The sequence below is a fragment of the Arachis ipaensis genome, chromosome B6 (genome assembly GCF_059453495.1).
Source record: "Arachis ipaensis isolate K30076 ecotype BB chromosome B6, ASM5945349v1, whole genome shotgun sequence".
Taxonomy (NCBI): domain Eukaryota; kingdom Viridiplantae; phylum Streptophyta; class Magnoliopsida; order Fabales; family Fabaceae; genus Arachis; species Arachis ipaensis.
Genome location: NC_142441.1, coordinates 72,879,216 through 72,889,784, shown reverse-complemented (window position 1 = coordinate 72,889,784; position 10,569 = coordinate 72,879,216). Strand labels below are relative to the sequence as shown.

Below are 10,569 nucleotides of genomic sequence, written 5' to 3'. Positions count from 1 at the left end.
TATACTGGAAAGTCAGTAACAAGTACTTGAATATCCACATAATTAACCCAAGTGTTATTGACATGTCGCTGAATTCTATCATTTGTAAATCTAGAGATCCTCGAAGCTGAAACCAAGTCGGGCCACATTTATGCTCAATAAAAGGAATAAAATGGATATCCTCATTTTGAAAATATTTGGAATTGTGAAATTTAGTGAAAACTTTCCAAAACAAATCTCTTATAGTAGTACCAGAGAATTTGGTTTAAGTATCGACAACCTATTGCCCTCAATCCTCTGTTTTGTGGCAAGGGGTACTCCTTCGACAATCATGAACTTTTCAAAGACAATATTTAATCATAGTTGAAAAAACTCAAAGAGGACCTCCTGAGTGGAGCTCGATTACGTGGCCTCTTGACCATTTGGCCTAATTCATTATATAAGTCTCCTAAGAGAAGTTTGGCCAGGCAATAGCTTGATGCGTTTTCATAAATAAGCGTAGCCAAAGGTTGGTAAAGTTTTTGCATAGTCACACTGCATGAACAAAAACTACACTGTTTAACCAAAAACATAGGAAAGCTACATGTTCTTCATTAGTGACAGGTTCATCATCTTGTTCCATATTGTTTTTAACGAGCTCCCCACGAGATGGTTTCTTCCAATTAATTTCATATTCCTTCTGTGGCTTCAACCCAAAGGTAATATTGGTCCTAATCAGAGAGAATCCAGAATAGCAGCTACATTAAATAATGTCAGACAAACCATTCCATAGGGAAGATGCAAATTGTTAGTGGTTTGATTCTAGAAATAGAGTGTCTCACCAATCAATGATGGGTAGTAAGGTGATATTGGGACAATGGAAGGAGGTCATATATTCCCTTAAGAGACTAGAAATCTTTTTTGTATGATTCAATCCGGTTAAATCATTTGAGGAAACTTGCATTTTTTGAAAGACATCTTGGGATTATCTAGAAACTAATGGGTGTCATCATCAAATGGGGACATATATATGTTATCTTTGATAAAAAGATCCTAATCTGGCAAAGATGGGAAAAGGGCAGGACTTTATCGATCGAGCGGGAGGTTATAAAGGACCAAGAAAGTAGTGTATCTGATCTTCGATAGCAAAAGGAATTAGGACTTTATCCTTATTAGTGAGGTTGACAGGTTCTTCGATGATGGTATCCAAATACCTCGACAAAACTCTAAGATTAGTACTAGGAGTATCTCCAAGTATTTCTTTTTCTTTCTTGGATGCTTAAGTTCCTGTTTTATATGCATGTCTATATAAAAGAAAATAGTTGAAGTTGTTTACTTGAGGAGTTGATCTAAAAGTAAAAGAGAAGCAAAGATTCTTGAATATCATACTAGCTAGTTTGAAATTAAATTTTTTATTTTTAGATAATGATTAGGGCAGTAGAGAAGATACATTGTCAACAAGTGAATCTTTTAATTCGATTTTTGAACAGTAGAATACAAATATGAATACATTGGACTTCGAAATAAAATGAATGTAAACAAATATGAATACAGTAATGTTGCTTTACTGTTTAAATGGTGGTGGCGGTTCTCAAAGGAGGAATGTCCTCTATGGAAGAAGATTGTGTGCTCCTGTAACAACTTGAATCCAAATCACCTTCTGTTATCGTAGAAATTGCCAAAAAGAGGTGGTCCATGGAGAGACATATGTCAACTACAAATAGGGGAGCAACATGTAAGTAAAAAGATGATTGATGGCCTTGCTATCCAAGTAGGGGATGGTAGATCCACCAGATTTTGGGAGGATACATGGCTCCAAGTGGGAAAGCTGAAAGACTCCTTTCCGAGACTCTTCTTGATTTCAAACAAAAAAGGATCAGTAATTGGGGACTGTGGGTTCTGGAATGGGTTAGAGTGGGTGTGGCACTTCCAATGGAGAAGAGGATTACGCCAATGGGAAACAGAGACACTAGACCAGATGCTTCAAGTATTGCAATCTATTAGATTGATAGCAGAAGTGCAAGATAGAGTGGTGTGGAAATTTGACAAGGAAGGCGTTTTTACTAACTCATTTGTGCAGACTTTGCAGGGGGAGTCTTTGGACGAGGAGCTACTGAGATATAGGTTCACTAAGAAAATTTGGAAAGACCTAGTTCCGCCACAAGTGGAATTTTTCTCTTGGTTCGTTTTGGTAGGCAGAGTCAATACTAAAGATCGGCTGAATAGATTGGGGATCCTACAGCAGAATGACACTATGTGCATGTTATGTAAGAAAGATACTGAAAATATACAACATCTGTTTATTACCTGTGAGTACTCTTGGCAGGTGTGGTGTGCTTGGGCCTCGGCGTTTGGACAGGAGTGGATTATCCCCAGAATTGTGAAAGAGCAATTTGAGAGTTGGAGATCTGTGTTAATGAGGAAAGAGGTACGCAAGTATTGGCTAGTTGGTTTTTTCTCAGTGATATGGACTATATGGTTACGCAGAAATGATGTCATTTTTCACAACAAGACAACAGGAATTAGAGACTGCGTGGAACAATCCTTTTCATATGCCACAGAATGGTGTTATAAATAACTCGTGTTGTTGATGGTAATGCCGGAGATGACATAGGAGTTGTACGACTGTTATGTTTGTTTGTCTGTAATGTTCCACATGTGTGTTGAGCTCTTTCTTTAAAAAAAAAATGAAATATGAGATTTTATGAGTTACTTGGGTTTTCATAAAGAGAAGCGGTAGCTTGAAAGCTACAGTAATAGCATCCGTGTTACAGTGCTGGAAAAGTTTGGGTTTTGAGAAGATTAGTTTTTGCAATTTAAAGTGAAAAGGAAAAAGGGATATGCGGATGCAGGGGTTAGAGAAAAGAATCTAAAGAATTTGTGCAATAAGTTGAATGTAGGAAATGCAAGTCAAAAGAGTATTTATAGACAGTAAAAGTGAAAGTTGAAACATTTGAAGAGAGAAAAAAGCACAAAGAGAAGGGAGAACGAGAATAATATGACACGCATTCAATGGACATGATCAAGATATGCAAGTTCATTACTTGATTAAACTAAACTATTGATTCAAGGGGGAATTTTGTTACCAGATCAAATATGGTTGTTGATGTCGAAAAAAATAAAAAATAAGAATAACTTGGACGTGATCGAGAGGTGGTTGTCAAGGAATGTACGTCGAAGAATATTTAATCGAAAGGCATGCAATATGAGAAAAGATTAGGCGCAAACAGTTATATTTTGATAACCATTCGAGTGATGATGTGTTGTCAAACAATTGGCCTTGTTGGTCTAAATTAAGGTTTCACGAAGAGAAAAAGGTTAAAAATTTATTTCAAAAATATACTCACACAAATCTCACATTTTCAGCGATTTTCTGAAACTCAGTTTTCTATAAATTTCCTTCTATTTCCTTTTGCTGTTCTTTACAATTCTATACTTTACATTTATGCAATTTTTATTCATTCAATTTCATTTATTGTAACTTGCATTTTGTCAAACTTTGTTTTTAGTTATTCCCAAATTTTTCAAAATTCTGTGAAAGGTTTTTTTTGTATGTCTAGACATTTTGAAATTCTGTAAAATATTCTTTATATTAAAATTTATTCAAGTAAAATTAGTTTATTTTTTTATTTTATTTCTACAAAATTCTTTTTTTATTATTGACAAAATAGAGATTTTGATGCACATAAAACTTGTACTTACAAGAGGAGTAAATTTGGCCGCCAAATACTAACCTTTGCAAATGTTCAAAGTTCATCTTTGCGTTAATTATTAAATAATCTGCATAACACTATGTTATAACCGTAAGGCTGCAAGCAGATCGATAATTATAGCTAAAGATTCAGCATTAGCGCCATAATCTCTATTGTATATTTGTATTCCTTTTCTATTCGGTTTTCCAAAACCAATCAAGAGCGCGAGACTTTTTGGATTGTTGAATGAGCCCGCCCATAGCATGTAAAGACAAATGTTGAATAAATATGCTATCAATTATGTCTGCATGACTACAGTACCTTTTAAAATTTAAATATGGACACACTATATTCTAAACTATAGCCTTATAGTCTTCAGATCTTGACCAACATTAAACCCACCCAATTCTTTCTCGTTGACCAAACCAAAAACACATAGCTTTAACAAAACAAAATAAAAATACTGAAAGGACAAACTACACAATTATATTATCACTTTCTGTGATCTCCAAACTTCACAACGTTATCTAGCTTTAGTGGGTTGGCCAGCTTCCACACTAGCATCAAATCAAAGACAGCAAAGATCTGATTTGAAAGGCCAACCAGTAATCCACCCTAACTTATTACCGTTTTTTAATTTTCATATGGCGCTGTTGGTGGAATAGGCCACACGTATGGGATGCATGTAAGTTTTATTGGAGTGTGATGTTAGGTCAACTGAAATCGAATGGTGCGATAAGAGAAGGGAAAACGGACAGTTCGATTTGTAGTTTTCCACCGACTAATATTAGCCAAATTAAAAAACAAGCAATTCGGACCCTCCAAATTCATTTTCAAAAAAAAAAAAAATACTAATCGGACCTTCCAATTGGTTTTTAACAAAGGAATCGGACGATTCGATTTTTTCCTGTCATTGTTTAGAAACTTCTATCTCACACATGTGTCTAACACCATTGTATCCCATAATCAAGCACAACTCACACTCTGGTGGCATATAGAAAAAAATGAGCCACTTATTACCACTTAATTTCTTTCTTTCTTTCTTTTTTTAATTAAAAAATAAAAAGTAATTTATACAAAGCCATGAACAGATTTTGTAGGAAAAATTCATTGTATTGTTGTGGTAAGCATACACTTAGAGATGAAGATACTAGCAGAGTAATTCAAACTGCACAATTTCAAGAACTCAGCAGACATGTGCTTCAAAACAGGGTTGCAACCGCTCTGAATCACCAGAAGCAGCTTCGCCGCCAACCCAGCCTCCACGGCCTCGGAGGCACATTGTTCCGGCGCAAGCTTGTAAATAGCCCACAATATCGAAAGCGCAAATAGCTTGCACCTCTCAGAGACTCTCATCAACAACTTCACCACATTAAGCACAGCATTGGGACAATCTTTCAACGCCATTCTTCCTTCTGGAATCGTCGACACCACCTCGAGAATAAACAGCGCTATTTCCAAGCACTCATCGTTTAGTGTTGGCAATAGATCCACCAGTTGCGGCACCGCTCCGATTCTCACAATGGAAGTTCTAACTGATTCTTGGGAACTGCACATCATCTTGATCAGTATGAGGCCGTTCAAGACCACCCCAGTTGGGTGTTTCTTGTCTCTAACTAACCTCAACAAACCAACCAACAGACTCAGGCTTGACACGTGTCCTTCTAACAACAATATCTCAATCAACTTTGCACAGTTCATCTTTGTTTCAATGGTTCCCTCGTTCATGATATCCACCAATAACGATACTTTTGATGGATGCATCAGATTCTTCTTAACCTCTGAACTCAAGTCCAGCTTCACGAGTATCCCAACGGCTTCTGACCCAACAGCATGGGAAGTGAAAGGACCTAACAAGGAAGAAACCAAGGCAAGTCCGTTGTGTTCCACAACTGTCTTCCTTATTGAAGCGTGAGAATCAAGGAGGTGGCGAAGTTCCTTGAGGGATTTAACTCTTGCTTGACCCTTAACCTTGTTGAGTGATTCCAAGAGGTGAAAGGCTGTGCCTTGAACGTCTTGGAGGCTTTTGTTGATGGAGAAATAGTTGTGAGAGAACCATGTGAGGATGAAGCGGTGGAGGGTGGTGTTGGGGGTGAGGGAAAGGTCCCAAAGGTCTTGCATGGTGGTAGGACAAGTGTTGTGGCCGAGGGACAACCATTTGAGGATGTTGGACCTGTCGTAGGTTTGGCCGGTGCAGAGTGTGACTGGGTCTCTCATTGGCTCCAGCGAGATGGGACAGATGAAAACCGAAGGAACATCTTCCATTGATGACTCCATCTCTTCAATCAGCACCTTCAGAGGAGGAGGAGTAGGCATTGTTTCTTGCATGGTCATAAATTTCTTCAAGAATATTAGATGCTGAAATGAATAAGCTTCGGCTTGGAAAAGATAAGAAGCAAGCGTGTGGGAGAGGATTTATAGAAATAGAAAGAAAAGAATAAGGAGAAGAAGCAATAAGCCAATAATAGAGAAAAGAGAGAGAGAGAAGGACTACTTTATTTGGGTTTTCTTTTTCCTCTTTAAGCAAATTTGCTTTGTCTCATTTTTTATTTTTTATTTTATTTTCTTGTGCATCTGTAACTGTGATATGTCTTTTTGTGGTCAAAAAGTAAAGGCAATGCCTATACATCATGACCAACATGATTGAGTCTTAATTTTCCATCACTAATACCGATGCTCTCTTCCTCTTTCAAACCCAATCCACTTAGGTGTGTTTGACAAACTCATTTGAGAGGATAAAAGTGGGTTGAAGTTCTTTGAACGCTGTTTTTTAATGTTTGGCAATCTTTTTTTCTAAATGCAGAAATAATTTTGCAACTTAAAAGTGTGTTTACTGAAAGCAAAAAATTGTTGCTTCTGCGTTCACTTCAACGTGAGTTCATCTTTGATGATCATTATTGGTTTTTTACAAAAGAATTTTCATATTTCCAAACATAAATCATGTTGGTACAAACTCACTTCTATCCAAAATCAATTTTACAAAATCACTTTCATTCAAACTTCACTTTAACCAACTCTAATCCAAACACACTATATATTAGTTAATTACTGCACCTTCACCTCACCTCACCAAAATAGAAATGTTAAAAAATACAACTACTTGCATATTTTTAAAAGTAAAATAGTTTATATTTCAGATATTTTTTCAGAAAAACAAATGTTTAATTTGCACTAACTCATTCACATAGTGATTGGGTTTTGGGCTTTTGGCGACAATTCACCACACGTGTAGTCAGTCATGCATATAGTTCAAAGTTCACTCTTTCGAGTCAGTAGCAGTGTAATAACTAATAACTAATACGGTCATGTTTGCTTTTCTTCTTTAATGTGGTAAAAATTTAAAGTTTGATTCTCTTTGCGTGAGTTGTGGACCTGGGAGGGGACACCAATCTTAAAACTAAAGAGAGGCTGCGACACATAGTCAAAAAGGTTAAATAGATGCCACCAATCGAATCATAATATCCACATATTCTTCTCCATTGGTCCCAATAAGTTCAAACTCTGCCAAACTTTCACAATGTAATGGTTAAACGTATAGTATTTGGGTCAATAAAAAAATGTATTCACTATTTCGCATGGTCATAGAGTAGTCACTCTGTTTAAGAACAGGCACGATATCTTAGGTAGTAGGAGAGGCAATAGTTCAAACATTCAATATCGTAATGCACATAAAAAAAAAAACAAAAAAGATAATGTTCATGTTCAATACCATTTATGAACCCAAAAAATATTGCTTATTTATTTGAGCTATAAGTTTTCTCACATTGCTTATATGTATTGTAAGGCTCACATGATTCCTTGTTCTCGGTTGGTCTATCTAATCCACAGCACAAAATCAGAGGAGGACCATGACCAATTGACCATAGACATAGATACAAATAAAATACAGGGTTGAGAAGAAGTATTGAGCACTCACCCACAAAAAAGGCAAGTGCACGAGGGGTTGTTCCGCTTTCTTTTACTTAACTTCAAAAAGTAGTCAAAAGTCAAATGCTTCCATGAAAGCATTAGTTCCTATGCCAAAGGAAAGTGAATCTAGTCAAAAACTCAAGAGTGCCTTGTCTGAAGCCTTTGGAATTTGTACCCTCCACTTCCCTTCCCCCTACCGTTATGATGGAGTTCTCTTCAACCATTACTCAAATACATAATCTATTACTAATATTGCACATATGATCAATTATTCAATTACTCAAATACTATAAACTCCATAGGAGGCATTAATTTTTGCATACAAAAACATATATGACCATCATCTATCTACCTACAAAAATGTTGCCAAAACCAGTATGTGAGTGATGAGAATTAATTCTACTAATCTCACCAATTATTTGTTCAAGTGCAACTTCATCTTTTAGTATTGAAACATGAGACACACCATCAATCTTAATCACTTTGATGCTTTGGTTTTTATTGTCTTCTCCCACTAATGACTGAAGCGCCAGCAAGCTCACCATGTTCACCGTTCCATCACCATCCCCATACAAAATTTCTGGCCCTTCATCAAAATCACCATTCCTGTAAAACAAAATCTCCGGGGTTCTGACCCCACTCCCTATAACACAAGTAATAGGAACTTGTTCCGGTGCTTTAAGGTTCTCTATTAACGGCAAAATGCGTGTTTTATAAGGATAAACCCCTTCCAGAAAACCAATATCTATGAGAAAATCAGGCATGTCATGTGCTGAATAGCTTCTATTTTCAGTGATGAGCAACTTTTGATGATGACCATATACTTTGGGATTAGGCAAAAGCCATAAGTTACTCTCGGAGCTTCTCTGCTGAGGTCTAACTATCAATGGATCCACCAAGGGAACACCAAGAGTGTTGCCAGATGCAAAAGTGAGCATTTCGTCCATTGCACCACCCCATGGTGCAGAAAGTGCCACCAAGTGTTTGATGAATTTCCTGCTCCATGAAGGGTCGTTTCGGTTAAGGAGTTCCAAGGCGAATAGACCCCCTAAGCTGTGGGACACAAGAATCACTTCCTTCCCACCGTTTGAAGCGCTTGCTTCTTCTATCAAGTTCTTGAGATCTTCAAGGAACTTTGATCCCACTTCACATGGGTGCCCTTCGCCTGCAAGACCATAACGAAAATCATAGGGTGCTCCGAACAGTGTTTCACCTTCAATGTAACCAAGCTTTTCTAATGAATTTACCAGGGAAGCCATATATTCCGTCACATACCTGTAAAAAACTAAAGAGGTTAATGTTCAATGCTAAATAACCAAACTAAATCCCCAAAGTGGTTGTGAGATTCCACATTTAACATGCACACTGTAGGTACAAAGTAGGATTCGAACTTCTAACACTTATGTAAGCTGATTAGTAAACCAACCACTAGACGAACGCAATTTAGTTTGTATGCACACACGAGTTAAATCTCAATTTGATCCCTGAAATTTAGTCTGATGTTCAGAATGACCCCCACAATTTCGTTGGCCTCAATTAGAACCCCAAATTTGTAATTGTGGCTTCGACTTGCCCCTGCGATCATCTCCGTCACCAGAATGCTGATCTGATGCAATTGCATGACATGGCGGACACTACTTAAACGACAGCGCATTGGTTTCGCCTCCAAATCCTTTGGAAACCACGTCGTTTTAGTTTTTTGTAAGTTAAAATTCTCTTTCTTTCCACTACGACGATCATAAATTGCAAAACATCAAGAAAACCCTTACACTACGTGGTTTTCAAAGGGTTTGGGTACAAAATTAATGCGTCGTTGTTGAAATAGTGTCCACCATGTCATACAGTTGTGCTAGATCAGCATTTCGGTGACGGAGATGATCGCAGGGACAAGTTAGAGCCGCAATTGTAAATTTGAGGGTTCTAATTGAGACCAACGAAATTGTAGAGATCATTCTGAGTATCATGCCAAATTTCAGGGACCAAATTGATATTTAACTCATGCACACACACTTTAATTAAGTGTTTCTATTTTGATTGATCGAGGAGCACTGTGGTACCCAATGCTCCATTTTGGAATGACAATAGTGTAATTAAAACTTCAAAGATAAAATTAGTGTGCATGTGAGAGACCCATATGCGTAAAGAAGAATGAGCACTTACTTAAGACGAGGATTGAGATAAAGAAGGGAGGAGGTGGAACCAAAGTGAGGGACACGGGTGAGAACTCCAGGGGTATTAAAGTAATCATCTCGGTCTTGATTATAGTGAAGCATCATGCGGTCAGCGAAGCATTTGGTGAAAGGAGAAAGGAGGACAGAGGAATCGAACCAGAGTCTGAACCAACCATTCTTTTTCTTGAAAAGAGGGTACCAGGAGTTGCAAACGAAGCTAGAGGCTTTGTAGTCTTGGGTCAACTTAGCTTCTAGTTGGTTCCCTCCGGCGCCAGGTATTAGGATCAACGGGTGAAGATTGCTGTTACCGTTAGCGCTGGGGGTTAGTGTTATTGCTCCACATGTGCACAGCAACGATAACATCGCAACTGCCACTGTAACCGTGGCATCATCACTTCCAATGTTTAGGACATGCTGCTTCATCACAAGAATCAATCAATGAATGATCACCAATGGATATGTGGATATGAGTGTAGTAGTAGTAGTAAGATATCTGAATTCTGAAGCATGTGATTTTTAACTAGATTAGGTGACACGTGTAATTTATGCTACGGTGGATATTACTTGGCCACGGCGATGCCCCGTTATCACTCAACAAGACTCTAGCTGCGGGTTACAATAAAATACACAACTATTATATAACTTCATGATAATTTAAAATAAAATTGACTTTTATGTAAAAAAAATATTACATTATCAATTAATAATTTTTTTTAGTAATTAAGGATCTTTTATATTTAGTGAGAAATTTTCGATTCCATATTCATTTAAAACATATTTTTATATGAATATATAACATATACATATATAGGGTGCGGGTTGGTGGGGGTAGGATTCGG

At 37.3% G+C, this 10,569-nt stretch overlaps 2 protein-coding genes across 2 annotated transcripts; both read right to left on the bottom strand.

Annotated features, from left to right (window-relative positions):
- Window positions 1-4,670: 4,670 nt before the first annotated feature.
- On the bottom strand, window positions 4,671-6,107 carry LOC148561322 (U-box domain-containing protein 30-like). Its single transcript, XM_088491488.1, has one exon. The coding sequence runs from the start codon at window positions 5,982-5,984 to the stop codon at window positions 4,758-4,760; it is 1,227 nt and encodes a 408-aa protein (XP_088347614.1). The 5' UTR covers window positions 5,985-6,107; the 3' UTR covers window positions 4,671-4,757.
- Window positions 6,108-7,827: 1,720 nt separating this feature from the next.
- LOC148561321 (lecithin-cholesterol acyltransferase-like 1) lies at window positions 7,828-10,219 on the bottom strand. The gene is made up of 2 exons (XM_088489278.1): window positions 9,720-10,219; window positions 7,828-8,834 (listed from the first exon to the last, which is right to left on the bottom strand). The coding sequence occupies exons 1-2, from the start codon at window positions 10,151-10,153 to the stop codon at window positions 7,904-7,906; spliced, it is 1,365 nt and encodes a 454-aa protein (XP_088345404.1). The 5' UTR covers window positions 10,154-10,219; the 3' UTR covers window positions 7,828-7,903.
- Between the last annotated feature and the right edge of the window lie 350 nt (window positions 10,220-10,569).

What these genes read in the sequence shown, in the direction of transcription:
- LOC148561322 (XM_088491488.1), bottom strand. Translation starts at nt 5,984, where the DNA reads ATGACCATGCAAGAAACAATGCCTACTCCTCCTCCTCTGAAGGTGCTG.
- LOC148561321 (XM_088489278.1), bottom strand. Translation starts at nt 10,153, where the DNA reads ATGAAGCAGCATGTCCTAAACATTGGAAGTGATGATGCCACGGTTACA. An exon ending in TATCTCAATCCTCGTCTTAA is followed by an intron (nt 8,835 to 9,719) that starts GTAAGTGCTCAT and finishes AGTTTTTTACAG; the next exon opens with GTATGTGACGGAATATATGG.